General features: G+C 53.1%; 1 protein-coding gene across 3 annotated transcripts; it reads right to left on the bottom strand.

The window, feature by feature from the left end:
• Positions 1-1179: 1179 nt before the first annotated feature.
• WNT11 (Wnt family member 11) lies at positions 1180-25327 on the bottom strand. 3 transcript variants are annotated; one of them, XM_064642711.1, is made up of 7 exons: positions 22697-23056; positions 21898-22126; positions 13139-13374; positions 12511-12624; positions 12347-12426; positions 10714-11006; positions 1180-2967 (listed from the first exon to the last, which is right to left on the bottom strand). In XM_064642711.1, the coding sequence occupies exons 2-7, from the start codon at positions 21978-21980 to the stop codon at positions 2793-2795; spliced, it is 981 nt and encodes a 326-aa protein (XP_064498781.1). In that variant the 5' UTR covers positions 21981-22126; positions 22697-23056; the 3' UTR covers positions 1180-2792. The 3 variants fall into 3 exon arrangements, with proteins under 3 accessions (XP_064498781.1, XP_064498771.1, XP_064498763.1); XM_064642701.1 differs by lacking the exon at positions 22697-23056 and adding an exon at positions 25257-25327 and having other exon boundaries at positions 12347-12624; XM_064642693.1 differs by having other exon boundaries at positions 12347-12624; positions 22697-23058.
• Between the last annotated feature and the right edge of the window lie 1759 nt (positions 25328-27086).

Raw genomic sequence — 27086 nt, 5'->3', positions numbered from 1 at the left:
ACTCAGAAGCTGTGGCAAAAGGGATGTAACAGAGGGAATTCATAGAGCAACAGCTTAAGCCACGGGCTGGGGCCACACGGGCTCTTTTCCCAAAGCAGCAAAATTCAGAGGAAGCCCAGGATGGATTATCCAAAGACAGCAGAGGTTTGGAAGCTCCAAACACTTTAGACACCTCAGGTCAGCATCTCCAGTCCCAGGCACAAAGCATGAGGTGTCCCAGGGCTGAGGTTCTGCTGCAGGTCCCTGTCCCACCTGCTGGACCTGCACGTGCCTGAGAGGTTTTCTCACGCCCTCTAATGCTCTGCCAAGTGGTGCTTTCTTCTGACACGAGAAAACCACTCGAGGATCACAGGTCTGACACGGGAGGAGCGGAATGCAGCTGAAAAAATGTACCTAGAGAGCATTTCGTCCTTTTTATTATTTTTTTCACCAGGCAGAAAGACTCAGGACATCAGCAAGGGAGCAAGAAAAAGAGTCATTGCAGAACAGCATTGAAATGCTCAAATTTTTCTTTGGTCAGAACATCCCTGCCTTGTTGGCTTCATCAGAAACTGGAAACAAAAATAAAATTCCTCAAAAGAACGAGAGCAGACCGTTTCTTTACAAATCAAAGGAAGCCAGATCCTGGTGCTGGAGAGCAGTGGGATTTGTGCCACCAGCCTGTCTGCATGTCAGCCCAGAGACACCCAGCACTCATCACACTGCACTGCAGAGACGTTCAGTCCACCAGTTTTTATGGGGTGACAAGAACACAAACCATTGACAAACCACTGACAAACCACCAAAGGCCCCTCTTTGCCTGCTCGTGGCTGGGGGAGGGAAGGGGGCCAGGAGGCCAAACCCATCCCAGCAAAGCAAAGGAGCTGAGGAGAACAGAATCTCTCGAATTCTGCTCTCACAGCCCTCGCTGCTGTTCTCCTCAGGGCTGCTCACAGACATGTTGTCAGAGGCAGTTGGCCCCTAGGGAATGGCTGAGCAGGGGAAAAAAGAGGATTCGGAGAAAGGTTGTGGTGTTACTGCCTAGGAAAGTGCCAGTGTCCCCCTGCATTCTTGCAGGAGGGATTCTTCGGCTGCTTACAGCATTTTGCGTGGGGAATGATGTGGAGGGCATCAGAGGCTCCTGGAGCAGCATCCTTCCCCAGGGTCACCTTTCCTCAGTGGGACACAGAGCTGGATGCCCACTGCAAAGGGAACCAAACCTAAGGCAGAAGCTGCTCTGCACAGCACCCCCTGTCCATGTGCAGGAGCCAGGAGCAAACCCCCAGGAGAGGAGTTGGTCCTGTTTGTTGTTGAGCTCCTCGGGGGCACTGGGGAATGTTCCCAACGAGAGGAGTCACTGATAAAACAGCAAAACAACAGCGGTGACTCTTCCCTTCTCCCAGTGCTCTGCTTCATTGTCTTGGCTGTATCTTGGCTGATTCTGCTCCAAATGAAGAGGCAGGGGAGGCAGGGAATAGAGGAACTTCTCGAGTGCCTCCAGCCTTGCTCTTCCCCCATCCCTGGGAGGAAAATCAGAGCTGCTTTCCAAGCAGGAAACACCATCATCTAACGTTGTGCTGCTGCCCCATAACTCCAGCGCTCGTTTCACACTCTGGGTAATGCTTGTTTATATACATAGATATGTTTACGTAGGGAGTAGAGTAGAGGAAAGCACGAGATATAAATATTGCCGTATAGCCGCGTACAAAAGGAAATATTTACAGCCACAGGTAGTGGTTCTCTGCTGTGCCGGGGCAGGGACTGACACGTTCCCACTGCCTTCTGCTGGGAATGGCTGCTGCCCTCCAGGGCTGCCCCCCCTGCAGCCAGCACTGCCCCGCTCTCCACGGGGTCCTGGGGTTGGACCGACAGTTCTGCCCAGGGAAAAGAGCCAGTGGCACATTTCCCCGAGGACTTGCTGGCCCAGCGTGGGACAGTGGCAGCGACCGAGGGCTCCACACCCAAAGGGCAAACAGAAAGAGAGCAGGGGCTTGCTTTTTGTCTTGCTTTCCTGCTGGGTTCTGACTTCACTTTGTTGTTGTGTCCTAACAGCCCCACTGCTGTCTCGTGGGCCCCAAAAGGTCCTTCTCAGGCTGCCCTACACTCCCTGCCCCCAGGGGCTCCCAGTCCCAGGGGACTTTTTCCACGGCTGAATTTGAACACCCATCCAGCCTGGACAAATCAAGGACAGCCCTTCCTGCAGCAGACCTGTGTAAAAGCAAGAATAAAATGAGTTGTTCCTTTCAGGGGATTGACCTGAAACCTTTCCACCTTTATCATTCCCAGTGGGTGATTCCCGGCTAAAAATGAAGTCTTTGGCAACAAAGTTATTGCTGTAAAGTTGTGGTGTTTTCCCTTCCGGGATGGTCCCGATGGAGACTCAGTCCCTGTGCTGGAAGGCACAGGCAGGTGGGAGCCTCACTTACTGTCAAACAGGAGTTGCTTTTCTTCCCCTGGGGAAAGTTTCTACTTTTGTTTCCCAGAACACTGAGGCACTCGATGGCTGGACGTCACTGGCAACCATAGGAAGTATTTTTGAAGGAAATACCATCCCAAACGAGGCTTTGTCTTCTCAGAGAGCATTTTGTTGATGGGGGGGGAACATTTGTGGGTTTGTTGCTTTTTGGGGTTTTTTGGGAGGTTTTTTTTTAAGGGTCTTATTCTTGCTGGTGTGATTGCTCGCTTTTCCTCCTGCCAGCTCCCCTCGAGTCTGTGTCTTTGCAAGATAAATGGCCCCTGGTGAAGGCAATGTTTTCTGTTCTCTGGGTGGTGCTGGTGCTGCTGTCTCAGCTCTGGGGGGCAGGGGAGGGGGTTCACTTGCACACGTATCTCTCGACAGTCCTCTCGCACTTCTTGCAGGTCACGTAGCAGCACCAGTGGTACTTGCAGTGGCACCTCTCCACCACTTTGTCCATGTAGGGGTTGTACCCTCTGCCACAGCACATCAGGTCGCAGCTGTCGCTCCCGTTGGAAGTCTTGTTGCACTGTCTGGAAGAGAGAAGACGCTGTGAGCGAGTGCAGCTCCTGCAGGGGTTCCCAAGGCACTGCCCCCAGGTGCTGCTGGGCCCGACAGCTCTGCAGGGCTGCCCGGGGCACAGGAACACCCCAGCTGCACAGAGCACGTGGCAGGGGGAGCACTCAGCCAAGCAGCCCCCCACACCTGCCAGGGCAGCAGGGTGACCCCCAGGCTGCACCCACATCACCTGCTCTGACACCCAAAATCACACCCAGCTCCTGCTCGGACTCCCAGTTCAGGCTCCTAAACCTGCCTCCCACACAGGCAGGCAAGCAAAGGTTTTGGGATACCTCCCCAGCAAAAACTCCTCATCCCGAGCGATCTGTGTTCCCAGGCAGGCTCCAAAACCGTCTGAAAGGAGCTGGAAGAAGAGGACAACCTAAAGAACAAACCCCGGTGTTTGTCCAGCACTCCCCAACCCGAAAAGGCCGGAGGGGGAACCCTGCAGCCACACAGTGTTTGCACAGGCTCCATGCCAAGCATCCCAGGCTGGGAAAGATCCCGAGCAGGCTGTTGCAGCCACCATCCAGCACTGATCCTATCAGGGCAATCACAGCCAACACCAGCAGAGCTGCACTTCTTCCCCCTTGGTTGTCTCCCAGCACAGTGTGAGCAGCCCCACGACACCCCAGGTCCTGACCCAGGAGCAGGAAGCGTGGCAGGAACACAGGGCAGGATGACAAGTCACCAAATATCACACGGACTTCCACTGCTTGTTTTGCTTCTGCTTTTAATTACAGCCAGACCCACCAGGTAAGTCGGCCCTTGTGTTGGGTTCCCTCATTTTTGTCTGCTCGCAAGTGACTGGCCCGAGGTTTTCAGAGGCAACTCATGGATTGAGGAGTGCCTTTCATTGATTGCCACTTCACAGCTGTGCTGCTCAAAAACCATCTGTCTCGTTCTCCTAAAATACTCCAGGTTGGGTCACCGGCCACGAAAGCACGCCAGGATGAGATGAACCATGTCCTGGAGCTGCTGTTTCCCCGTGGACTGGAAAGATAACCCAGGGTGGAGCTGTCCATGTTTGGTCAGATGCTTGCACTTCAGGGTAACAAATCTCACCATGCACCCAATACCCAGGGGCTGTGAATGGGATGGAGGCTGGAAACTGCTGCAGGAAAGGTGGTCTGTGGAGGGGGGGAACTGCTGACATCTCTCCTAAATCTTGCTCTGCGTGGCTATTTTGGACAGAAACGCTCTGAGGCTGCTTTGGGACAGGGAAAGGACAGAGGAGCATGAGCTGAGCACACCATTAATGGATGAAAACAAATCCATGAGATTTATAGGAATTCCTCATGAGGTAATGCTTTAGGAGAAGTCACGGGATTAATGAAGTGTTGAGATTTTGCTCTTGTTCTTCCTTCATTTTCTTCTGCCTCCTGTTTGTTATTCTGCCTCGCATTCCTCTCCAGGTTCAGTGTTTAAAGGCCCCCCCAATCCCCCTCGTTGGGGAGTGTGTGTCAATATTTACAAACCTTTGAAAGCCTCCAGCAGAGCCGAGTCTGCAGCACTCTGAGCATGTTTGCCAAGCTGAACCAAAGGCCCTCTCACTGCCCCTGAGAGCCAGGGCCCCTCCACGAGGAAACCTCCACATGACTCCTCATAAATGTATTAGTAAATGCATTAAATATTCAGAGCAAAGGTTCACGTACGGGCGTGTTGACATTAGAAGAGGGGAGGGTGTTTGACAACCCACCTCAGCTTTGCAAGGGGATGGAAAGGCTGAGGTTCCCCCGGAGAGGATGGGGAGCTGCAGCCTGGTGAGGGATGTGTGGAGCATCCACACCAGCTCACGGTGAGACCTCACCAACATGGCCAAGCAAAGGAACAGGGGCCCACTCTGACTCCAGCTGCCCACTGAGGATGTTCACTCCCCAGGCACACAAAGCACCCAACAGTGACATTTACCCCATCCAAACAGAGTAAAACTCCTCTTCCTGCTGTACCGGGATTCTCCCTTTTCCCCCATCCACTCCTGTGGTTTGCCAAAAAAATAAAAAGTGGATCTAGTGGGAGATACACCTTTCCATAGCTGCCCCCATCCCACCCAGCCTGGATCAAAGACAGGAAAAAACCAAAATGTTATTAAAAAATCCTCAAGCTTCCCTCAGTTTGGTATAAGGAAACAGGGGCATTGTGTATGGATGAGTTGAATAGCCAAAACAAAGCCTTTAACCCCATCCTGAACCTAAATGGGCCTCTAAAAAGCTTTCCTGGCGATGCCACTAAGCAGAGACTTTGTTTTCTGTTTTAAAGTGTGGGCCTGGATGAATTACATTAATTTTTTTCCTTAAACAAGATAAAACAGAGATGTTTCGAGACAAAGTGAGTGGGGGAAGACAGAGGAGCCCAAGGATCAGAGTTTGCCCACGGAAGCTGCCCCGAGCAGCTGCTCCCCGAGCCCAGGGCTGGATCCCACCCCGCTCCCGCTGACGGGTTAAGTTCAGTCTCATTTGTTTTGGGCCTGGTCCAGCACGATTCCAGCAACCCCGAGAAGTGCCCTCCTCCTGAGCCTCGGAGAGAAAACAGCGAGGAGGAGATTGTATCTTAACACAACACTTGGAACGCGGCTGGAGAACGATGCTCCGGCCGCCAGCCCAGCCCAGGGCCTGGCTCAGGGACAGCCTTGGGCATTGGCACAGTGCTTTTCCCATCTCTGTGTGAGAAGGGAGGAGGGCAGCCCTGCTGACTGGACAAACCCCACTCGATGTGCTGCCCCAGATCCCCCCTTTGCAGCCCTCATTTGCGGGAACCTTCTGGCCCCGTCGCGGGCAAGGCTCCTGGGCAGAGACAGGGAAGGACATCCCAGCACTTCTGGGAGTCTTCCCCCACATGGAGAGTGGGGAGTTTGATTTTAAAAGCTATGGGGAGATCACAGAATCACAGAACTACTTAGGTTGGAAAAGACCCCTGAGATCCCTGGAGTCCAGCTGTTCACTTGGCCGTGTCCCAAGTGTCGCTGTGGATCCCAGTTCACTCTGTCCCAGGAGCAGACAGAAGGACAGATATTTTTTTTGGTTATGCAACTGGTATCTGAGACCCAAACCGAGGCCAGTCTGTGCTGTGTCACCCACAATTCTGACAGGTGACGACGGGGCCAGGCACTGGAACCTCACCCCATCAGTCCCACGGAGAAGGGAAAGCTGCTCGTGGGGACATAGGAAAGGTCACTCTGGGGCACAGCGACTGCCTGCCTGGCCCAGGGCACCCCCAGCTGGTGAGGAAAACACAAACTGACCCCTCTCTCTAGTCCTGTTTCTCACACCCCACGAGCACCTGGGCTGTTGCATAAGGGATGATGGAAGGGATGTTCCTTCCCTGACATCCCAGTATCCTCCTGTGGGCATCTTGGCTGTGTGCTTCCCTCAGCCCTTTCTGACCTCAGGGAAACCATCTGCCTCCACAAACTCCAGCAGCTACGAGTCCCAGAAGACAGTACTGCTGTGTAAAGGAGTGATTGATCTTTTCCTCTTTTAAATCAAATTCCTGTTTATTTCTTTGGTGCAGCAGTGTCAAGTCATGCACAGTATATAAAAGAAAGAAAGAGAAAAATAATTCGAGTCCCTCAGGAGGTGTGTAACACAATGGACATCCCTAAAAATACGTCAAAGTCCAGCCTCATGTAAGATTTTGAGGGCAGAATCTTAAGTACTTTTAAATTGCTTTCTCATCCCCAAGGAATGACTGAGACTGACACTGAACAACTGCACGAGAGAGAGAGTTATCAATAGCTCATGTCAGCAAGGAGATGTCCAGGGACAGCCTGGAACCAGCCTGGATTTTCATTAATGAGGAGGAGAGAGTGAGCTTAAAAATGTGGGATAACCCTGGGGCAGAAGGAGCTGAGGATGTTCTGTGAGAGTGGATTAAAATGCAAAGTAAGCACCACGCTTTGAGAAAGATCCAGATAAATGTGGGAGTGTTCCCAGGAGAGCCAGAGGAGCAGTTCAGAAACTAGAAAACTAGAAAACGATGAAGGAACTGATTTAGAGAAGTGTGTAAGAAGAGGTGTCTTCCCATCCATAAAAGATTATTGCAACAAGGAGAGAGAAGAAATCCTCTTTATATGCTGAGAAGAGAGGACAAGAAATTATTAGTTTGATTTTAGATTATGTTTAGTCTGAATTCAGATTAAGAAAAACATAACACTGGGGACAGTAAAACCCTGGAACAGGTTGTTTGGGGAAACTGCATTTAAGAGCAGAGAAACATCTCCAGTAACAGCCTAGCTGATCTCAGTTCAGCCCTGCTCCTGAAAAGATCAGGGTCCGTGGAAAATCATTCCCAGACCCAATTTTCCCTAACTCCAGTTCCATTTTGGTGCAGAGGGACTAAATGCATTCAGGAGAGCTGGATTCATTTTTACTGCATGAAATTATTCCCTCCATCAACAAATTTATTATTCACGATTCCGGTCAGGAAAATTCGTGGTGAAATCCAGGTCTCTCAGAGCAGAAAGGATTCAATCTTCCCCAGGCATTAGGTGAGAAAATGCAAAAAAAAAGCAGAGCTGGCCCAGCTCCTGAAAGGGGAACATTTACATTTTTTTTCCCAGTGGTTAATTTGTTGTATTGAAAGCTCCACAGGTCAGCTTCTTTAGGTTTTCCTCCAGACCATTTTTCAGGGGCTCTGGAAGTGGGACGGTGGGATATAAGCACGCAGAGTTTGGCTGGAGCCTGTGTGGCAGCAGCAAAGTCTCGTTTGCAGGAGACTTGGACACTGGTTGCATAACTCAGCTCCTTAATCAGACCCCGAGCACTTCAAAGAGGTTTCAGATCTCAGGTTTGGGTCGGGTTCCCTGCCTTTGAAACCTGGATACACCCCAAGCACTTGCAGGCAGGCAGGTCTCCAAACCATTTCTTAATTTCAACCAGCTAAGAAAGTCCAAGGTGTCCTAGAAGACATTTCAGGCTTGTTCTGAAGAGGGCTTTGAAATCCTTTCAGCAAAGAGCTCTGAAAGGCTTTTGAGTAACCGGGGGCACCTTTTCCAAGTGGGTTTCCACTACAAGGGAATTCAATTCCCTTTCCTGCCTGAAAAGCACACAGCAAGTCTGCATAAAGTGATCCCTCACATTAGAGAGATCACCAGGGAGATTACCCCTTCCACCCACCTGCTGGAGCAGGATTGTTCCCTGCAGCACACACTGAAAACCTGGATGTCCCAGGTGTTCCAAGGAACCAGCAGCCTCTGTCCTGCTCTGGGTGCACTCTGAGCAAGCACCACACGTGGGGAGAGGGAGGGGGGATGTGGTACAAAACTGAGCAATTTTTGCAACAAAAAATGCAGCAATATGAATATTTTAATCCAGGAACGGGAAAAGGGGTTGTTAGTGGGGTCTTCCCCCCCCTCTGAATCCCTTTGGAGGCAGGAAGCAGGGCTGGAAAGATGCTGAAGATGCCCAGCCTGAAGTCTCCTGGACTGTGGGGATAGGGGAATACACTCTAACACCTCATGGACTGACCTCTGCACCCAGAAAAAGGCCAAAAAGCAAATGGGCAGGTGGTGGAGAAGAGAGAAGATGAACTGAGGGGACCACCACCAAAAAAAAAAATCCTTTTCGACTGCATTTGCCATAAAAGACCTTAAAAAGAGCCTAGTGGGAAACAACAGGATCTCCCTCCAGAAAATTTGAATGTGCACAGGAATAAAATGTTCAGATGCCACCAGGACCTGACTTATAAACTACAAACCTGTTTGAGCTCTTCCCAACTGAGTGTTTTTACACCTCTGTGCAGCAAGCAGGACCCACATCTTGCTGTGCCCTCTGTAACAGCACCCCTTTTGTGCTCCTTCTCCTCAGCCCTGTCACTAGGAATTATCTGCAGCCTGCAGCAGGCTGGAACAGAGCCACCACACTCAAAATGCAGTGGGATGTCCTCTTCACTAGAGGAAAACTGCAAAGGGGAAAAAGGCACCCACGGGAGGAGGGGGTTAGGGAAGATCCCCTCCCTGTCCCCGTTCCCCCCGGGAAGAACGGACCGATTTTCACGCACAAAATGTGCATTTTACACCTATTTCCTCTGCTAATTTAAAGCAGGCTGCTGTGGCTTGTGTTGCACGTGCCAGCTTTGAGACCCCAGGCACCTTCTGGAGAGCCTGCAGAGGGATTGTGATGGAAAGAAGCCCGGCTACACACGACCTTAGAACTGAGCACGGGCCTGAATCACCCTCCTGCCATCCCACAGCCAGCCTGTCCTGCACAGCTGAGCAGGAGGAGGAGAAGGATTTCTTGACAGGTTCCTTTTGAAAGTCATCCCCTCCTGCCTGAGTATCTCGACCTCTAAATCCTCCCTCCCCAGGGCCCGGGGCTGGCAGCCCCACAGTCACTGCATCACCCCGCCCCCGGATAAAGGGACGCCTGCAATACACATTTCCCTGTCCCCAGAAGGGGGGAAAAAAAATCACTCAAGACCTGGACGTATTTTTTTATCCCTTGCTGGGATAAAAAGTTGAGATCTGCTGTAAAATGAGATTAGATGAAGAAGAAGAAGAAGAAAGAAGTCACACCTCCCTCCCCCCCTTGAAAGGATTTCAGCTCGTGGAAAATGTTTTACTTGGCAAATCTGTAGAGAATTCAGTTTGGTTTTGACACAACCTGTTCATTTCATGCCATTCCTATAAAATTCACCTCCAAATAACCTCCACCAGTTGTTTTTTTTTTTCATTTCAAAACAGAGCCACACAACAAAGAGGTCTTTTTCAAGACACAAATAAGTCAAAATCCACACAAATCCACAAAACCACCAATTCCACTCAGATGGCATTTCCCCTCAGAAACCAGTTTCAATACATGTTTGTTTTTTTTTTCCCCTGCAATTCTCAGTGATCCCTAAACATCTTCACTCGGTAATTACTGCTCCACTGCTGGGCTGGAGATGAACCTCAGCCTGGTGTTCCCAGCACGGAGCAAAGAAGCATTATGAGAACTATCTAAAGGAAAGCAAACCAGCAAGAGAGCAACTAATGAGACAGCCACCTAACAAACAGTAGGAAAATTCTGGAACCACACAATTGTTTAGCTGTTGATAGGTCTGCTCCTGAGAGGTCAGGTGGGTCTGCCCACCTAGAGATGCTCAGGCTGCTGAGATGCCCAATTAGTTTGTCCTGGATGAAATTCAGCAGAGAATGGGAAGAGACAGGCATGTCTGCTGCCTGTGGAAGGGGACAGCACCCTGCCCTGGCCCTAAATCTCTAATATTAATGAGAGACAGAAATTCCTCTGCAGAGTCACGAGCAGTACAAACACACCTGGACTTTGGAACTGCAGTAGGAGAAAAAAAATGTAAAAAATATCTTTGTAGTTTTTCAGGCTATTTTAAGGCTGTATAGGAGCACTGGTCCTGACTGGGTTAATATTTACCTACTCAGAGGAGCCTTAGAGTAACAGCTCATCTGATCAGCAGTGACTGCAAGCAATGACTGAGACCCAGCACAGTGTAAAGCAGCTGCTGGATCCTTACAGGTTCCTGTGGAGGTGAGCTGAGGGGAATTTCAAATTGGATCTTGTACCTGCCTGGGTGATGCAAAAGGTGTCAGAAGCCCTGTCTTGGCCACAGCCAACATTGACAGGATTGGGCATCTGTAGATAGATATATTAGAGATGTTCTTTACCTGCAGGCATGTGCTGCCTCCCCAGTGACTCGCCCCTTATTCATACCTGTTCCCCCTTCCCTCTCTGGGGTCAGGGTGCAGGCAGCACCCCCTGCAGAACCCTCACCTGTCCTGGGTGCCATGTGACCCCACTTTCTCGTTCTTCATGCAGAAATCAGGCGAGCTCTGCAGGTAAATCAGCTCTGTCTCCTTAACTGGCCTGACATCAATATCCTTTGGCACGAGGTATTTGCGTGTGCCCATGGGCCGGTGAACGACCTTGGTGGCAGATAAATACTTGTTTTTGAGGTCCAGTGCAATGTCTCGCAGCTCTTGAAGGCCTTTCCAACAGGTCTTGATAGAGCATGACCCAGAAACTCCATGGCACTTACATTTCATTTCAAGAGAGGCTTTCAAGACCTGCAAAAAGGAATGCAGGAGTTAGGAAACGCCCTTCTCTTACCTCCACACATCCCACAAGCTTGCTAAAGAAGGCCCTTTCTCCGCAGGGACTGCTACAGAGAAGGACTGCTGCTCTCATTTCTGCTCAGTCACTCTGGAGCAGCTACTTTGCAAAGGGAATGAGATCCCACAGCTCCCTGGTGATCACTATCAGCCCAGGGCTGCTTTCCCCAGGGCGCCTTTGCAGCCAGCAGACAGAGCAGTACTTTGAATTTTGATCAGATATCTCCATTGGGCTGCATTTCCACCCCCTAAATTCCATAGGAGCTGAAAAAATCAAAGCTCTCCACAAATAGATCATTAACATCCATTTCAGCCTGCGGCAGCTTTGGGATTTGGCAAGAGAAATGTCACAGCTGTGATGAATTCAGGGCACTCTCACTCTGCCTTTCTGCTGGTCATGGGGCCGAAAGAGCCTTTTCCTTTGGCTTTGCCCTGGTCTGGTTTGGGTGGGACAGGGCAGACGCTGCCAGGAAGGGCTGAATGCACCAGCCATGGCAACGCCGTGCCCCGAGCAAAAATCCGCCCTCCGCGATTGAAACGAAAACTCAGGACATCACAGAAGTAAAACAAAACTGAACGAAGCAAAACAAAGCCCCAAAGCAAACAGGGTGGCGGTGGCAGAACAAAAAGGCCCAGGGGAGGGAAGCTGAGCGTGGCTGTGCTCTGCAGAGCTGCCCTCAGCCTGTGGCTCGCAGCGCTGCCCGTGAGCTCAGCACGCTCCAGGTTCTGTCTGCACGGGGTGTGTGGTGGGAGCAGCCCCAGAGGTGGGGGCAGGGGTCAGTTTTACAGTCCCCCACCCATTTGTCCAGCTGCAGGAGGGCTGCTCTCGGGGTTTGCCCCTCGGAGCACACCCTCTGCACGTGGTCAGAGTCATCCCTGCGCTGGGTGTGAGCTGCTGAACTCTGCCAGACACCAGGATAATCACCAGCAAAGCAGCTGGAAAAGGGGAAGAAATCATCCCTCCTGGCTGCAGGGATGGCTGGAGGCAGCTGCTGCAGATGCTGGTCCTCCACACTTACACAGCACCGCTCCTGCACAGTGCCCCTGGAAGCCCAGCCCCACCACACCTCCTGGGGTCAGCAAGCCAGAGCCACCCCCGACTCTCAGGCAGCACTGAGACATCCCCCCCACGGTCACACAGGGCTCATTAGGGCCTCCTGACTCCCAGGGGGACTTAGAGAGAATTATTAGAGAAACCTGCTCCTCTCCCTTGCTGACAGAGCCACTGAACCTCACAGAGCCACCGAGCACTACGGATGTTTGTACAAGTACAATAACTCTCGTGGATTTGTTACCTGTCTCCCTACTTCACTGTTGTGCAGATGCATCAGTTTATTGGCTTGTGATCCTGATTTTTTCATCTTCATGGGAGCATCTGAAAATTTGGACCCCATGATAAGACCATAGTTGAGGTTGTCTGCACATCCTCCCCATCGATACCCAGGTCCAGGTGTCTCACCTGGGATGGGACCACAGGAACAGCCAGGGAGGTCCCCGGTGGTGCAGGCTCTGGCAATGGTGTGGCTGATGGCAGCAGCAGAAAGGGCATACACAAATGCTGACTCCCTTGTGCCTGCAAGAGACAACAACTCCAGCTCAGCCCCCTGGGCCAACGTTCCCCAAAAAGAGACCCCACGGAGCAGCCAACACACCAGCTCGCTGCAGCTGAGGTGTCCCATGGCATCACCCGTTGGGAGCACAGCTCTTCAACACAAGGCAACATCCCAGCAGGGCAAGGAGTCATGTGGATTTATGCAGCTTGTCCACTGTGGTGTGATCTGCTCTTGGAGCACGTGGAGAAGCCCCTTCGTGGACTCTCCCACCTCCTTTTGCCCCTGTGCTCCTCCCATGACTCCCGATGGGATGAGCAGACCAGAGTGGTGGTCTGCTTTGTAAGAGCTGTGATGCCTTGGAGCCAGGAGCTCCCGGGCAGGACTGGCCCCCTAAGGATGGTCTCAGAGAGCAGGACAGCCGCGTTCTCTGCGCAGCCCCTCCACGTCCCCCCCCTGCAGCAAGACCCTTCCCCTGCCCAGCTCCCACCCCCTGGCCGACTGTGCCCACTGCCATCCCTCCTCGGGGCTGGTTACCTCTCTCTAGGTCCAGCAGGTAGTTGGGAGCCAGCTCAATGGAGGAGCAGTTCCAGCGCATGTCCGAGAAGGTTTTGCGGCAGGTCTTGATGACCTCCCGTGCCGCCTGGATGATGGTCTGCATCAGCTCCAGGTTGCTGCGGCACAGCTGCACCTGGGACACCACCAGCCCCTCCAGCTGCTTGCAGTGCTGGGTCTGGTTCAGGGCCAGAGCCGAGGGGGTCTTGGACAGAGCTCTGAGGAGACAAGCACAAAAAAAAAAGGGTTAAAACGCGTTTAAAAAGTTGATCTTTAGGTCGGTGTTAATTTCTCCACCGGTGGCCTGTGCTCACCCGAAGCTTTCTGTAAAGAGGGGCCTGGTTGAAGCTGGTGAGAAAGACAGGCAGCCATGAGGAGTGATTTGTCTCATTTAAAGTAGGCATTTAAGGCAGGTGGGAAGAAACCCCCTCCAGAAGTGCACATTTCCCTCTGTTCTGGAGGGGAGTCTGCACAAAGCTCCTGGGGCATGTGCCGGGTTGACTGAGTGTGTAAATCCTATGGGAAGGTTTCTGCTGGAGAATGAAGAGGACAGACCTCCCAGCAGAGTGAAAAATGGCCCATCAGTTCCATGATAACAGAAAGCTGGATCCTCCAGGGCTGTGGCATTCAGGGGGAAAAAAAGTGCCACTGGTGTTATCAGCGTTCTGCGTTCGGCGTCTGTCTCACACACTCTCAAAGGATTATGCTAAATGTCATATAATTAATTACGGAGAAAATCCCCTGCCAGGCCCAGGCAAAGGCCACCAAATTTGCAAAACATGTGCTTCCACTTAGAGTTAAGGCCAAGGCCCTCCATGATCCCACCACTGCTGCTCGTAGGTGAGGCTTTCTCCGGTCCCCAGGAGCCGCAACGCAAAAGCACCACGGGAGGAGGTGCAGAGAGAGCACCACGGGCAAACCAGGAGGGACCCACCAACCCCAGCACCTTTGTCACCGTGGAAGGAAACAACAGCACCTCAAAGACCCTGTTGGTACTTCCAGTGTCCCACTGCCAACTTTTCCAGGTTAAAAAAAGCAAAAAAAGAGCCGGTGCTGCCATACCTCGTATGGGGCTGTGCTCTTCTCCCCCAAGCACCCACAGAGATCAGCAGAAGCCTGGTGTGTAACTACTCCCTTTGTATCTTTATGGCCTGCTTAGGGTAGTCATAAATGTTATTCCTTCCCATAAAACAACTTTCTAGCTGGCTGCATCAATAACTGGCATCTGATCCTGGCAGCACAACCACTTTAACACATATTTCCTTCTCTCCTTGTTAAATGTGTTGCCTTTCAGTTTTCATCCCGAGCCATCTTGGTTGGTTTGGCTTGTTAGCAGACACATTTCTGGGTGCATTGCACTTTATTGCTATAACATGCACATCCTTCAGAAGTTAAATGGGATGGAAACAGAGCTAAAATTGAGCCCTAACCAAAAGCGGGGGTATAAGCTCTGATCTCCTGCTCTCAGGAAAACATATCTGTGTTCCACCAGCTCCCTCAAGGCTGGCTTGAACCAGCTGCTGTGTGTGTTGGAGCTCTCTCAGGGCTGCTGGTGAGTAACCCCAGCCACTCCTCCAGCAGGGAGAAGCCACAGTCCTCGCTGGGGCCGAGCAGGTCTGCGCTGACAGATTCCCAGGGGGCTGGAGTTTGGCGTTCCTGGCACCGGACAATCAGTGGCAAAGCTGGAAGGGAAAGCCCCACTCTGCTGGCTGTGTAAACACATACATCATGCATGTGTTTGAAGAGGCCCATTAAACACACTGCAAACAGGAGTTCTGGCCGGTGGATTTCAAGGGAAAGGAAAAAAGCGGTGGGCTTGGCAGTGCTGGGTTGTTGGTTGGCCTCGGTGATCACAGAGGTCTTTTCCAACCTAAATAATTTCTAATTTAATGGTCAGGAGTGCTGCCCTGCAGTTCAGCTCGGTGCCTCACACGCTGGTGTCCATGAAGTGCTCCCTGCTGGGAGAGGGGCACCTCCAGAAGGCAGCTCATCCTGCCTCCCACGTGAACCAGGACAGGAGAAAGCCACATCTAGAGAGCAGTTTGCCTGATGTGCTTTGTGAGACCCGCAGGAAGATAACACAGTGCCTTAGAAACACTCCCTTTGTGCACTGTGCAGGAAACCCAGGCACTGAGCTGGGACACACACATCTGGACTGTGTAAGCACAGAGCTGGGTGAGATGTGTCCAACCCCCAGCCCTTGGCACCGGGGACCTGTGAAAACTTATCCCAGAAAGCCTATCAGCAACTCCCAGGAATGGGCTGCAGCACAAATCAGGCAGGAGGCCAAGGCAGCTCATCACTGAAAGAGTAAAAATGTTAAATTCTCCAGCACAGCACGTCCCAGCAGCCAGGAAAGCAGGCAGGGTGTGGCAGGAGGAGGGAGAGAACTCCACAGCCCCAGCTTCAGGCACAGGAGGAGCATTCCAAGGCTCTGAGAGAGGCTGTGCTATGGGGCACCAGCTCAGTTTTCTGAGCAGAGGTGCCATGTGACACTTGAGGAGCCTTGGGATGTTCCACCTGGCCTTCCAGAACGATCCATGGATCTCCTGCATCCTGCACCACGTTTTCTGGTCCTGTGTAGAGACCTTCAGCACCTTTAGAGGATCTGGAAAGCTGCACTGAGGCACCTGTGTCTCACCACCACAGACCAGTCAGGAACAGCAGAAATAACCCCTGACAGGTTGGGGTGAAGGCTGAGTTCAGGCTGGAACTCACCCCCAGTGTGGAAAAGGGGATGTGACACACCAAAGGGTGTTGTTACAGATGGCCTGGAGTGAACACCACCAGAGAAGAGGGGTTTCAATGCAGTGAGAAGGACACTGGCTTCATGGGAGAGGGAAACCACCTCCCCCCTGGGGAGAACTCAGCACCAGGGGCTGTTCCCCATGGGATGAGCCCAGCTCCAGGGAGCCCACCAAGAACAAAACTCCAAGATGCAGGAAGGTGTTTTCTGAACATCTCCCAGGCCTGAACATCGTGCCTTTGCTTGTGAGAACCCATAACTGGAAACATCTCCAAGCGCTGGGAGGAAAAAGTGAAGGGCAATGGAGATGGAAAAGAAACCTCAGTTGCTGCAGTCACTCACTGAGACCCAAAAGTGCATTTATAAACCACAGATCAGGAATGTGAGAGGCTCAGTAGGTCATCCAGTCCATGCCCTGACAGCCCAGGTTTGCCCAGTCTCTGTCCTACATTCAGAAATGTCTTCTCCACTCCCTGTCACCCTAAACCTCCCTTTGGAAAGGCAGCAACTTTCCCTGCTCCCTGAATTCCAGCAACACCAGAGGAGGGATGGCCACCCCCTGAAAAGGACACCTGTGGGGCAGTGGAAAGAAAACCCCCTTCCTGCAGGAGAGTCTGGTCCGTGGTGGGATGTGGTGGGGGGTCTCTGTCCTGTCTTCACCCAGTCTCCAGGGATCACCTGCACTGGGAAGGAAACTGGAACCAAAGGGGCACAGCCAGCCTGAACAAAGCAGCCCTGGAGGGCAGGGTTAGCAGAACAGTCCTCAGTCTGGGAAAAAATCCCTGACAAACACCTTTCTGTGGGCTCACACCCTTCATCTGAAGTTTTACCTGCTGCTGCCCTAGAAATCTGGGTTTCACTGCTTGCTCCTGCTAACACCCTGCTCTTCTGCCCTGACTCTCCTGCCCCATCCTTCACTCTCCAGAAAGATGAGGACAACTGAGGGATGGTTGTTCCAGGGGTTTTTTTTTTAGATATCCATATTTGACCCATCCCTTTAAATAAACAGGCCCCAAACCAAACACCTCCTGCTTTATATATAGCATAGCAGGGCTTTCAATTGAAGTTATGGATCCTGACAGAAAGCCATAAATATAATTACAGAGGAAATATGATGCAGGGATGAATCATGGCATTCGTTTACTCTTTTAATTATCTCAGGCAGTTAATAAATTCATTCGAGGACATGAATGCTCTGCAGTGTTGGGTCCTTTGAGAGGTATGGGCCCATTCCTGCAGGTCTGGGCTCCATGAGAAGACTATTCATGGGAGCAGCACCTATTCATAGGGAGAAGCACCTTTGGATCTCAGCAGGTATCAGCAAAAGCCACACAGTGTTTGGTTTACAGGGTCCACTGTGAGTGAGACATTGCTGCTGGTCAAGGCAAAGGGACAAAAAACTCCCTGACCTGAGCAGCCAAGCATTGGTGCCCTTTAAAACACCCTTAAAGGGTGGGAGGGTCTCCCCTCTCTCTGGGGGCATCCCCCCGTTCTCCCTCGTGTGATGTGATCCAAAAGTCTCACAGGGGGACTGTTGGTGAAACCCTGAACTCCTGCTTCAGATTGCCAGCTTTGCTTTCTGCAGAGGCACTCTTTTCCATGCCTGTTCCTAAACCCCTTAATCTTGCAGGGATTTGGGTGAAACAGAAAGATTTAGACGAAATTACACGGCTGTGGAGAGTGAAGTGTGTGGTAAACTTTAATAAAGAGAGGCAGAGATCGAGGGGCTTTTTCTATTCGATCTCACTGAAGGTTTTTGATCTGCAGGAGCCTCACTTTTTCAGGCTTTCATCTGGAAAAGGCTTGCAGGAGGGTTACAATAACCTTGCCTAAGCTCCTGGGAGTCAGAGGCAGCCCATGGCCCTGCCACCCTGCCCTGCACCAGTCCCGGTGTGGGGAAGGACACCACAACCCCTGGTAAACACTTCCACTGGTCCTGCAAAGCCTTCTCAAACGGGGAAGCAGAATCTATGTGGTAGAAGAAAGAAGAGGAAGAGGGAGAGAAGTGTGGGGGGGAGGGAGGAGGGGAGAACCAACCCTGAAGCAAAAGCTTAAAATAAGAGCTGCTCGCAGAGCCGGTGCCAAAGGCAGCTCTGGCAGCAGCGGGCACAGCTGACTCCCAGCCCAGGCCCCACTGAAGTCGATGCCAGCAGAGTTTTGGCTCCCCCAGCTCCGAGAGGGCCGTGGAGCTCCGTCAAGTTTTCCTGAGCTGCCCACGGAGCGAGGAGCAAACTTCAAAGCCGTGGTCCCCCCCCTCTGCTCGCCCCCAGCCCTCTCCCAGCAGCTCATCTGGCATCCCCCGTGCCAGGCAGACGGGCTCCTCGCCGGCGCCCCGTCCCCCTGCCCGGCTCCCTCCCACCCCTGCCTGGGGGAGAGAGAGGCAGGAGCTGCCAGGAAGCACAAAATCTTTCCATTCTCCCCCCCCCCCCCCCGCTTTCTGCTGGCTGCAGAAAGGCTGCTCCAGGTTGGTGGGCCGAGGGGACACCCCGTGTTCCCCAAAAGAGGTGTGGCTCGGCCACCTCTGGGTTCTGGAGGGCTGGGATTTAGCCACGGGAATTGTGCTCAGCTGGGGAGGGCTCCAGAGTGCATGGCTGGGCCACCACAACAGGGACTCCCCAAGGGGACCAAGCTGCACCTAAAGCTCACAGCATTCCTAATACCAGCTCTTGCTGTCATGGGCTTATTCTGCAAGCCCTGCAAAAAAAAGAACCAAACACCTCACTTGCTGCATTTGGCTTCTTTACAACCACTCTCGCCCTGAAGGTGACGCTCAGCGCAGAGGGACAGAGGCGATGCCAACCCCCGTGGAGGCAGAAGTGCCTCCAAAGCTGCTCCGTGCCTGGACATGCCAACATCTGCAGCACATCTGGCCGCAGCTCCCTCTAGTGCTCACCTAGTTTTCAGTTCCACCCAAAAAAGCTGCTCCAGCACCTGCCCGGCCAATCCAAGCCCTCCTGGGAAAGCAAAGGGGTTGCAAAAGGAGACGGGAAGGCGACAGAGTTCCGAGATGCACTGGCCCTGAGACATATCCAATGGCTGCCTCATCCCCCCAGCCACCAGACGAGCCCTGAGGACCACAAAACAATGCAACCCCCTCCACCCTCTGCTTTAAGCATGGAAAAGTGTTTGCAAAACCAAGACTCAGGGTCTCACACTGCACTGAAGGGAAAGGCTGCCTCCCCACAGCACCCCTGACCCAGCGGGGACCTGCCCACACCCTGCCTGCACACCTGGGCAGCTCTCTGGAGCTTGGGTGGAAGAGCCCAAAATATGAACTTCCTCCATCAGCAAGGTCATGTTTACAAGATGCTGACTGTCCACACACCCCTCTGGAGGCTTGGGGGTGCCCAGTGCCAGCTGCCAACAGCTGGGGACCCGGGCCACACAACGCACAAAAATAAGCCATATAAAATAAAATGAAATAAAATAAATAACTCCTTTTTTTTTACCTTCTCCTTGCTTTTACTCATTTATGGGGATATTTGTGTTACAGGGAAGCCCTGAACGGCTGAAAATCGTGTTTTCCTTCTCCCCCTCCCCCTGCCATTACATCACGCTCCGAATCAAAATTGAATTTCCTATCTCCTGCCGTATCAGCCGCTCCCTCCTCCCCAGGCTGGCGAAACCCGCGTCCTTATCTCCCCCTCCCCTCCCAAATCCCCTTTGAAGCCTGGCTCTGGCACCGTGCCTACAACAACGGCGCAGCGGGCAGAGCGGGGAGACCAGCCCAGAGCTGAAAACATCCTGGAGCTCTTCCCTCCCTCCCCATCCAGCAGGCAGAGAGGGAAGGAGCAGGTTTGGATGTGCAGCACCCCGAGGGTGAGTGCGGGGCCGGGACCGCGGCTCGGAGGGCTCCCTCGGCGTTTGGTTCTCTCTTCACCAAGAGTTACCCGCGGGATTTCCGCGGGCAGAGCCCGAGCCCTGAGGGAAAGGAGTGATGGGGAGAGGGGGAAACTGGCCCGTGTCTCCATAGGAGGAGAAACAGCAAACGAAACACCACCCCGAACACGAGGCTGTGAAAGCCCTGCCGGCAGGGCTGCGGGACAGGCAGGGCTGCGGGACAGGCAGGGCTGCGGGACAGGCAGGGCAGGTCCCAGGTCCCTGCCAGGTTCCAGGCGGGAGCGAGTCGGCACATCCGGACACAGCCCATGCTTCAAATGCCGCTGTAATCCCAGCTTTCATCCTCCCCACCCGCTTTTCCACAGCGGGGATATGTCGGCTGGGGAGGGGAGGAGCAGCAACTGCGGTGTTTTGCCTCCAGACGCTTCTCCCGCACCCCATCCCCAAAATCAGCCCTTGCAGCCGAACCGCTCCCCGGCCCAAAGGCTGCTTGTGCCAGCAAAGCTGGGGCGGACCTTGCCCTGCCTTCCAGCATTTTTCACGTCAGTGCCTTGTCACCAGGCTATCGGGCTCCCTCTGAAGCTCGTCTCCCCCCTGCCCTTTGGAGGAAGCCAAGCCTTTCCCTCCCGATTTAGCACCTTGCTGAAGCGGGACACCAACCCCAGCACATGGTGCTGCACTGAGCGCCCTGCTGAGCCCGGGTGGCACAGAGCAGCTTCCCTCCTGTGCTGCAGAGAAACAAAGGCTGCAGGAGAGCCCCGTGGGCGTGTTACTGAACGTCCTGCAGAAAGGAGGTGCCTGCCCTGTGCAAGGTGCTCGATACCTGAGGAGCTGAGTGTCCTAATACAGAGCCTAAATACGGGAGGGAGCTGGCAGAAGGAACAGCTGGGCTGTGTGACTGGGCTGGGCTCACTGCTGCAAGGTGTAAGGCCAAGGCAGTGAGGAGCAAATCACATCCTGACTCTCCTCTGCTTCCGAGGTGGTCCTTAGAGCCTGGAGCCTCTCAAGCAGTCCCCTGCCTCTCCAGAGGACATCACCTGCTATTTCGGTTGGATGTCTGTGTTTGGACAGGGTGAGTGGCTGGCTGGAAGGTCCTCTCTGCCCTGGCTGCCTGCTGGGCAGTGGAAACACTGGCTCCAACAAGACACCTGAATTTGCAGACGTCCAAATTTAAGAGAACCTTTATAAAAGGTGGTATGGAGAGATCCTCAGGGAATTGGGACATTAGAATGGGAATCAGACATAGCACAGGGTCTGTGGCAGAAGGAGCAACAAAACAGGAACCTCTTGTCCCAGTTTCCCCAGCTAACCCAAAGATCTTTGCCTCAATGCACCACAGTCTTCCTGGCACTGTGTGTGACTGGGCTTGGCTTTCACAGAAGATGCTCATTTGAGGCAAAGCCACATCCCCTTACTTATTTTGTGCCCAGCTCCCATAAAACCCAAGTAGAAAAGTCAGATCACTCACCGAGGACACGAAACCAGATTGGTGCTGGAGGGGCTTGTTTGTTTATTTTGCAGTGAGCAACTAATTGATCGCTGGCTGAAGCCAAGAAAGGAGATAGGGATGTTTTCACTTTGTTTGCAGTGGCATTACCTCCACGGAAACTCAATCCAGACTTGACCACACTCCCTGGTATTTCTTCACTCTCCTCTCCCCCCCCCCCCCCCCCCGCCTCATTTTTAACACCCTTCACAAAATCCAAAGGTTAAAAGGTCCACAAAAAAACCCCCATGTTATCTGTCAAGCATCCCCTGTGGTTGGAGATCAGTGGCATTATCTCAGCTGCCTCTCCCACTGCTCTCAGCTCCTACTCAGCACGACCAGTGCTCCTGGTGGGAGAGTTCCCCAGCGAGGCAGGACCTAACGCCAGAAACTTCATTAAGTGGCTCATGTGAGCTGCTCAAGTGTGTGCCTTTCCTTTGGTATCAATGAGGAGACGAAAAACCCACAAAACCAAGCCTGAATCACGCGTATTTTGGAAAGAAGATGGAGACACATTGTTAGCACAAGCCCCTAGTACACACACTCGAAATCAATGAATGCCCGAGAACTGCTGCTCTTTGAACAGCTTTACAGCAGTTGTACAAACTGTGAGAGACCAGCAGTGCCCAGAAAAACGTGAAAAATGCAGAGAGACAGCCAGGTACTTACATCCATTTTATCCCATAGCAAAGCCCCGTCTGCAGAATCAGCGACAGAAAACCAGCGAAGAAAAATCGCAGGCTTGGTTTCATTCTCTCCACCTTCCCCCTCTTGCCAGGGGAAATCAGCTTCTCCGAAGAAAAATTTAAAAAACAAACAAAAAAAAGGAGTTCTCTGATTTTTCACACAGCGTATTTCCCTTCAGTCTGGGTATTGCTTGTTCTTGGAGGTGAACAACCTGAAAGGAGAGGGAGAGAAAGAGCCCGAGCTGCGTTAACTCTGAAGCTCAGCGAGTCGTGGCCCGGGAGAAATCCATTCCCCCGATTGCAAAGGAGTGGTTTATGAATCACGAAAAAGTTTGGATTATCCCCTCTCAGTCCCCTCCCTTGCCAAGCCTTGATACAACCTTCGAGTCAACAGACAGACAACCCGTATGGCTTGAATTACCCCCTGAGTTATGGTCTGATTGTGTGTTTCCATTTAACCCTGCACATGGCAAGACTTCATTCGCTGCTTCACTTTAGGGGGGTTTTTTAATCCCCCTCTCCAAAAGGTCTGTGCAACTCCTCGGGAAAAAGGAAAAAAAAAAAAGATAAGTCTTTAGACTAGCTCAAATCTTCAGCTATTCATCTCTCCCCTCCCTCTCTCCAGATTTCTTTTTCCCCCCTCTTTTTCTTTTTTGCGGAGAAGACAAATTATGAAAACTGCCTTTCCCGACTCCATGCAGGTGCCCGTGCCCTGCAGATGTTTCGCTCTGATCTGTTACAACAAATGTGTTTTGCTCTTTCCCTTCTGCTTTCCTTCTCACCTCATTAACTCTGCCTCTCACTCCTTCCAAGTCCTCGGGCACCTGGAGCTCACGGAAAAGGCTGCAACTTCGTAAACATAAAATCCCATTTCTGCCTCCGGGGAGCAGCCGGGAGGAGACAAGAAAGCTCTCCCCTCCTTTTCTTTCTGTTGTTCTGCCCTTCTTCAGACCAAACAAATAAACAAACCAGGTGCAGGGCTTAAATTCTTAGAGGGGTCCTGACTGTCTCCAGGGCACGGCTTGCTTATTTTAGCAGCGGTATTAATAGCAGTAAATGGGTTTCCCTTCAGTTATTCACTTCAGACACGGCTCCGGGCTGCTTTTTGTGGTCTTTGTGGTGGATTCCCACCCCGCGAGAAAGCCAAGAATAAAATAAACAGCAAAACCTGCCCACCACATCGCAGCTCTGGTGTCCCAGCCCATCTCCTGGCACACTGGCACAGCCAAGCTGGCACTGTCTGTGCTCCCTGTCACCCCCTCAGAGGGGTTTGGGGAGGCGCTGGGGGGTGCAGGAGCAGCCAGCACCACTTTGGGGTTTACCCTTACCCGAGGGAAAGCACATCCTACCCGACCCCCAGCTCTGGATTCGCCCAACTGCAGCTTTCTGCCTCAGTATCCGCCTTTGGGGAGCAATTGGGTCGGGGGGCAAGGAATATTTCTGGGTGTTTTCTCTGCCATCTGCAGCGTATTTTGCCATTCGGGCTGCTTTTTGGCTCTCCCAGCCCCGGTGTAAAGGGTTACTAGAGAAGTGCTGTTATTACAAAGGATTTTAATAACCTCTAGGGGCGAGTTCCCGGCTCCCTTGAAGTCCGAGACAACGCTGCTGTCTACAAGGGAGGCAGGATTTCATTGCCACGGGTTGTTTTTCTTTAGTGCCCGCCTGGATTTGGGGTTGCTGTGTCCCATGAGCATCCCGGCACACACACACTTCTTCTTTCAGAGTATTTCTGTATCTTTTAATCTTTGGGAGCTCTTTTCTTCCCACCCTTCCACGAGCACACTGGAAACCTTCATCCCTTAATCCTGCCCATGCCTTTCAGTGCCCGTTTAGATATTTCGGACCCCTTATCTCTCTCCCTTGAACTGCTGCACAATTGGGTGTAAAATGTCTCAGACTTTACTCTCCCTAGACCTGACCAGCCAACACCATTCTCTGCTTTCCCCCCTGCCTTGAAAAAGTCACGGTTTGGGTTTTTTCCAACCCCTGGAGGGGAAGAGAAATGATCTAACCCCCCATCCCCACCCAGCAAGAGCTGCAAGCTTGGCCTGAAGTTGCACCCCGGTTATTTGGGGAGGTAATAATGCTTTTTTCCACTCGGTCCAGCACAGGTTACATTTGCAAGAGGAATTTGCAAGGGGAGGGGAGGGAGACTCTTTGGGGCAGCCGTGATGTTTACAGCTCCGGAGAGCTCCGGGTCACTGATCAAACCAGCAGCAAGTGGCCCGCGGGATCCTGAAAAGCGGAGCCGTTTTCGACTCAAAGCTCTTTCCTCTTCGCCCCAAGGCTGTTTGCAGCCAGTCCCACTCCTGCACACAGAAAACGCTCCATCCCACACCTCCAGGAGTCCGGGCTCGGGGACGGGAACAGGAAAATTGAACCGGGTATAAACCCGTGAGTATCCAGCTCACATTTTTCCAGCTCTCCCGCCCAGAAGGAAAGACATCCACCTGCCCCTGCTGCCAGGCTGCGGCTCCCCGGGAGCACAGGAGCCCGGGTTAGGGGCAGCACATCCCCAAATGACCTGCGGGGAGGACCGGGAGCAGGGAACGAACAGGGGGTGGTGGAGTTGGTTCCAGCTCCGAGTGCCTCCCGTCTCTTGCAGCCCCTCTGCATGTCCCTTCTCCTCCGCAGCCCCTGGGTGTCCCCGCTCCCCTGCAGCCTCCCGCTATCGCCCCTCACACTCACAGCCCCGAGTCTCCCCTCTCCCGTCAGCCGGGGGGTTCCCAGCCCCCCTTGCAAGTCTCGAGTCTCCCCTCTCCTCTGCAGCTCGTCGGTCTCGGGGCTCTTTACACTCTCTGAGCCTCCTTCTCCCTCGGGTCCTCCCCTCTCTCCCGCACGCACACTCCCCCTCCCCGGCTCTCAGGGCTCTAAGGCAGCCTCCGAGTCTCCTTCCTCCTCGGGTCTCCCTGCCATCCCCCGGGTCTCCCCGCCATCCCCGGGTCTCCCCGCCATCCTCCGGGTCTCCCTGCCATCCCCGGGTCTCTCCGCCATCCCCCGGGTCTCCCTGCCATCCCCCGGGTCTCCCCGCCATCCCCCGGGTCTCCCCGCCATCCCCCGGGTCTCCCTGCCATCCCCCGGGTCTCCCCGCCTCCTTGCATGCCCGCGGGTCTCCCCTAGTTCCCCCCTGCATTCTCCAATCCTCCTCTCTCTCTCGCACCCCGCGGGCTCTCGCGCATCCCTCGGGATGCATCCCCTCCCTTTCCAATCCTCCCGCTCCCCGCAAACCTCCGTTCCTGGCCACCCCCGCCCCTCGGGCGTTCCGGGGGGCTCCGCGGGGCCCCTGTCCCGTCCCCCCGCTTCCGGCCCCGCCGCTCCCTCCCCGCTCCGCTCCGCGCTCACCTCCGCCCGGGCCGGGCTGCGCGGGGGCCGGGGCCGCTCTGCCGGGGCGGCCCCCGGAGCCGCCTTATATGCGGCCCCCTCGGCTTTGATATGCGGCGTGATGTCAGCCCGGATTAGCATAACAAAAGGCCCCGCGCCCGCGGATCCCCCCCGGGGCTTCCTCCGCATCCCCTCTCCAGCTCCATCCCCGGATCCCCCCGCGGGGCTTCCTCCGCATCCCCTCCCCGCTCCATCCCCGAATCCCCCCCGAGCTCCCTCCACATCCTCTCCCCGGGCTCCATCCCCGGATCCCCCCCGGGCTCCATCCTCGGATCCCCCCCGGCTCCATCCCCGGATCCATCCCCGGATCCCCCCCGGCTCCATCCCCGGATCCCCCCCGGCTCCATCCCCGAATTCCCCCCGGCTCCATCCCCGGATCCCCCCCGGCTCCATCCCCAGCTCCCCCCCGGCTCCATCCCCGAATTCCCCCCGGCTCCATCCCCAGCTCCCCCCCGGCTCCATCCCCGGATCCCCCCCGGCTCCATCCCCGGATCCCCCCCGGCTCCATCCCCGAATTCCCCCCGGCTCCATCCCCGCACACCCCCGCAGCGCGGCGGTGGGACCCCGGGGCGTCATTATTCTAATGAGAGGTTAATTAATGATAATTTAATTAATTATTAGAGGTTAATTAATCTAACAACCGGCAGCCAAAAGTGTGAGGTGGTGCTTTCCCGGGAAGGAGCGAAGGCAGCGCTCCCTGAGCTGCTTTCAGCCGGTGGAGAGGAAAGATGCTGAGCTCTGGGGTTTTGCTTTCAGGTCCGTTTCGGGGTTGAAGGCTTCGTGACTGCCCGCTGGAGAGAGAGGAAGGGAAATAAAGAGGGAAAAGGGAAGAAAGGAAAAGGAAGGAAAGGAGGAAAAAAGAAAAAGGAGAAGAGAAGAGAGAGAGAGAAGAGAAAGAAGAGAGAGAGAGAAGAGAAAAGAGAGAGAGAAGGGAAAGAAGAGAGAAGAGAGAGAAGAGAAGGAGAAAGAAAAAGAAAAAGAAAAAGAGAAGAATGAGAAAAGGAAATGGGAAAAAAAAAATTAAAAAAATGAAAAGAAAATAGGAGAAAGGAAAAAGAGATGAGGAAAAGAGAAAAGGAAAAAAGGGGGAAACGATAAGGGGAAAGAGAAAAGAATAAAAGGAAGATTGAAATATTTAAAAGGAGAAAGATGAACAAAAAGGAAAAATGAAAAAAAAAAGAAAAGAAGGGGGGAAAAAAGACGAGACAAAAAGAAAAGGAAAAAGGAAAAAAATAAGGGGGAAAATGAAAAGAGGAAAAGAAAAAAGGAAAATAAAATCAAAAGGGAAAAATGGAAGTAGATAAAACAAAAAAAGATAAAACCCTGTAAGAAAGAAAAGCACAACTGGCTTCTTCACCTCAAGTTTCAGAGCTCTGTGTCAGCTCTGGGCTCTCAACAAAGGGATGCTGGGTGTAAAATCCCGGGGTCATGTTTTTCAGCAGGTTTAATGGAGGGTTTCAGGTGAAAGGAAAGAACAGAGTAAGTGCTTTAGTCTCTGGAGCACTGGACTCAGAAGTTTCCTGAAGGCCTGTTTCCAGGCCAGCTCCTTCTGTAGGATAATATTGTTCTGTGTGTGTCCCTGTGCCACTGCAATCATATCCACGGGTCACTAATGGTCCTGTGTGAACTGCAGAGAACCTGCTCCCAAACCCCCAGAGCCACTCTGGGATTTGTTTCAGGCCCACTTTTGCCAGCAGCCTCGCACAGCATGGCCATTTTTCTCGGTGTGACAGCAGCCCAGGAGTGCTCAGACTGCTCTGAGCTCCCCTTTCCCTGCCCCTCTCCCAGCAA

The sequence above is a fragment of the Pseudopipra pipra genome, chromosome 2, assembly GCF_036250125.1.
Source record: "Pseudopipra pipra isolate bDixPip1 chromosome 2, bDixPip1.hap1, whole genome shotgun sequence".
NCBI lineage: Eukaryota > Metazoa > Chordata > Aves > Passeriformes > Pipridae > Pseudopipra > Pseudopipra pipra.
The sequence above is the reverse complement of the archived record's forward strand: the minus strand, read 5'-3'. Positions and strand labels throughout refer to the sequence as shown.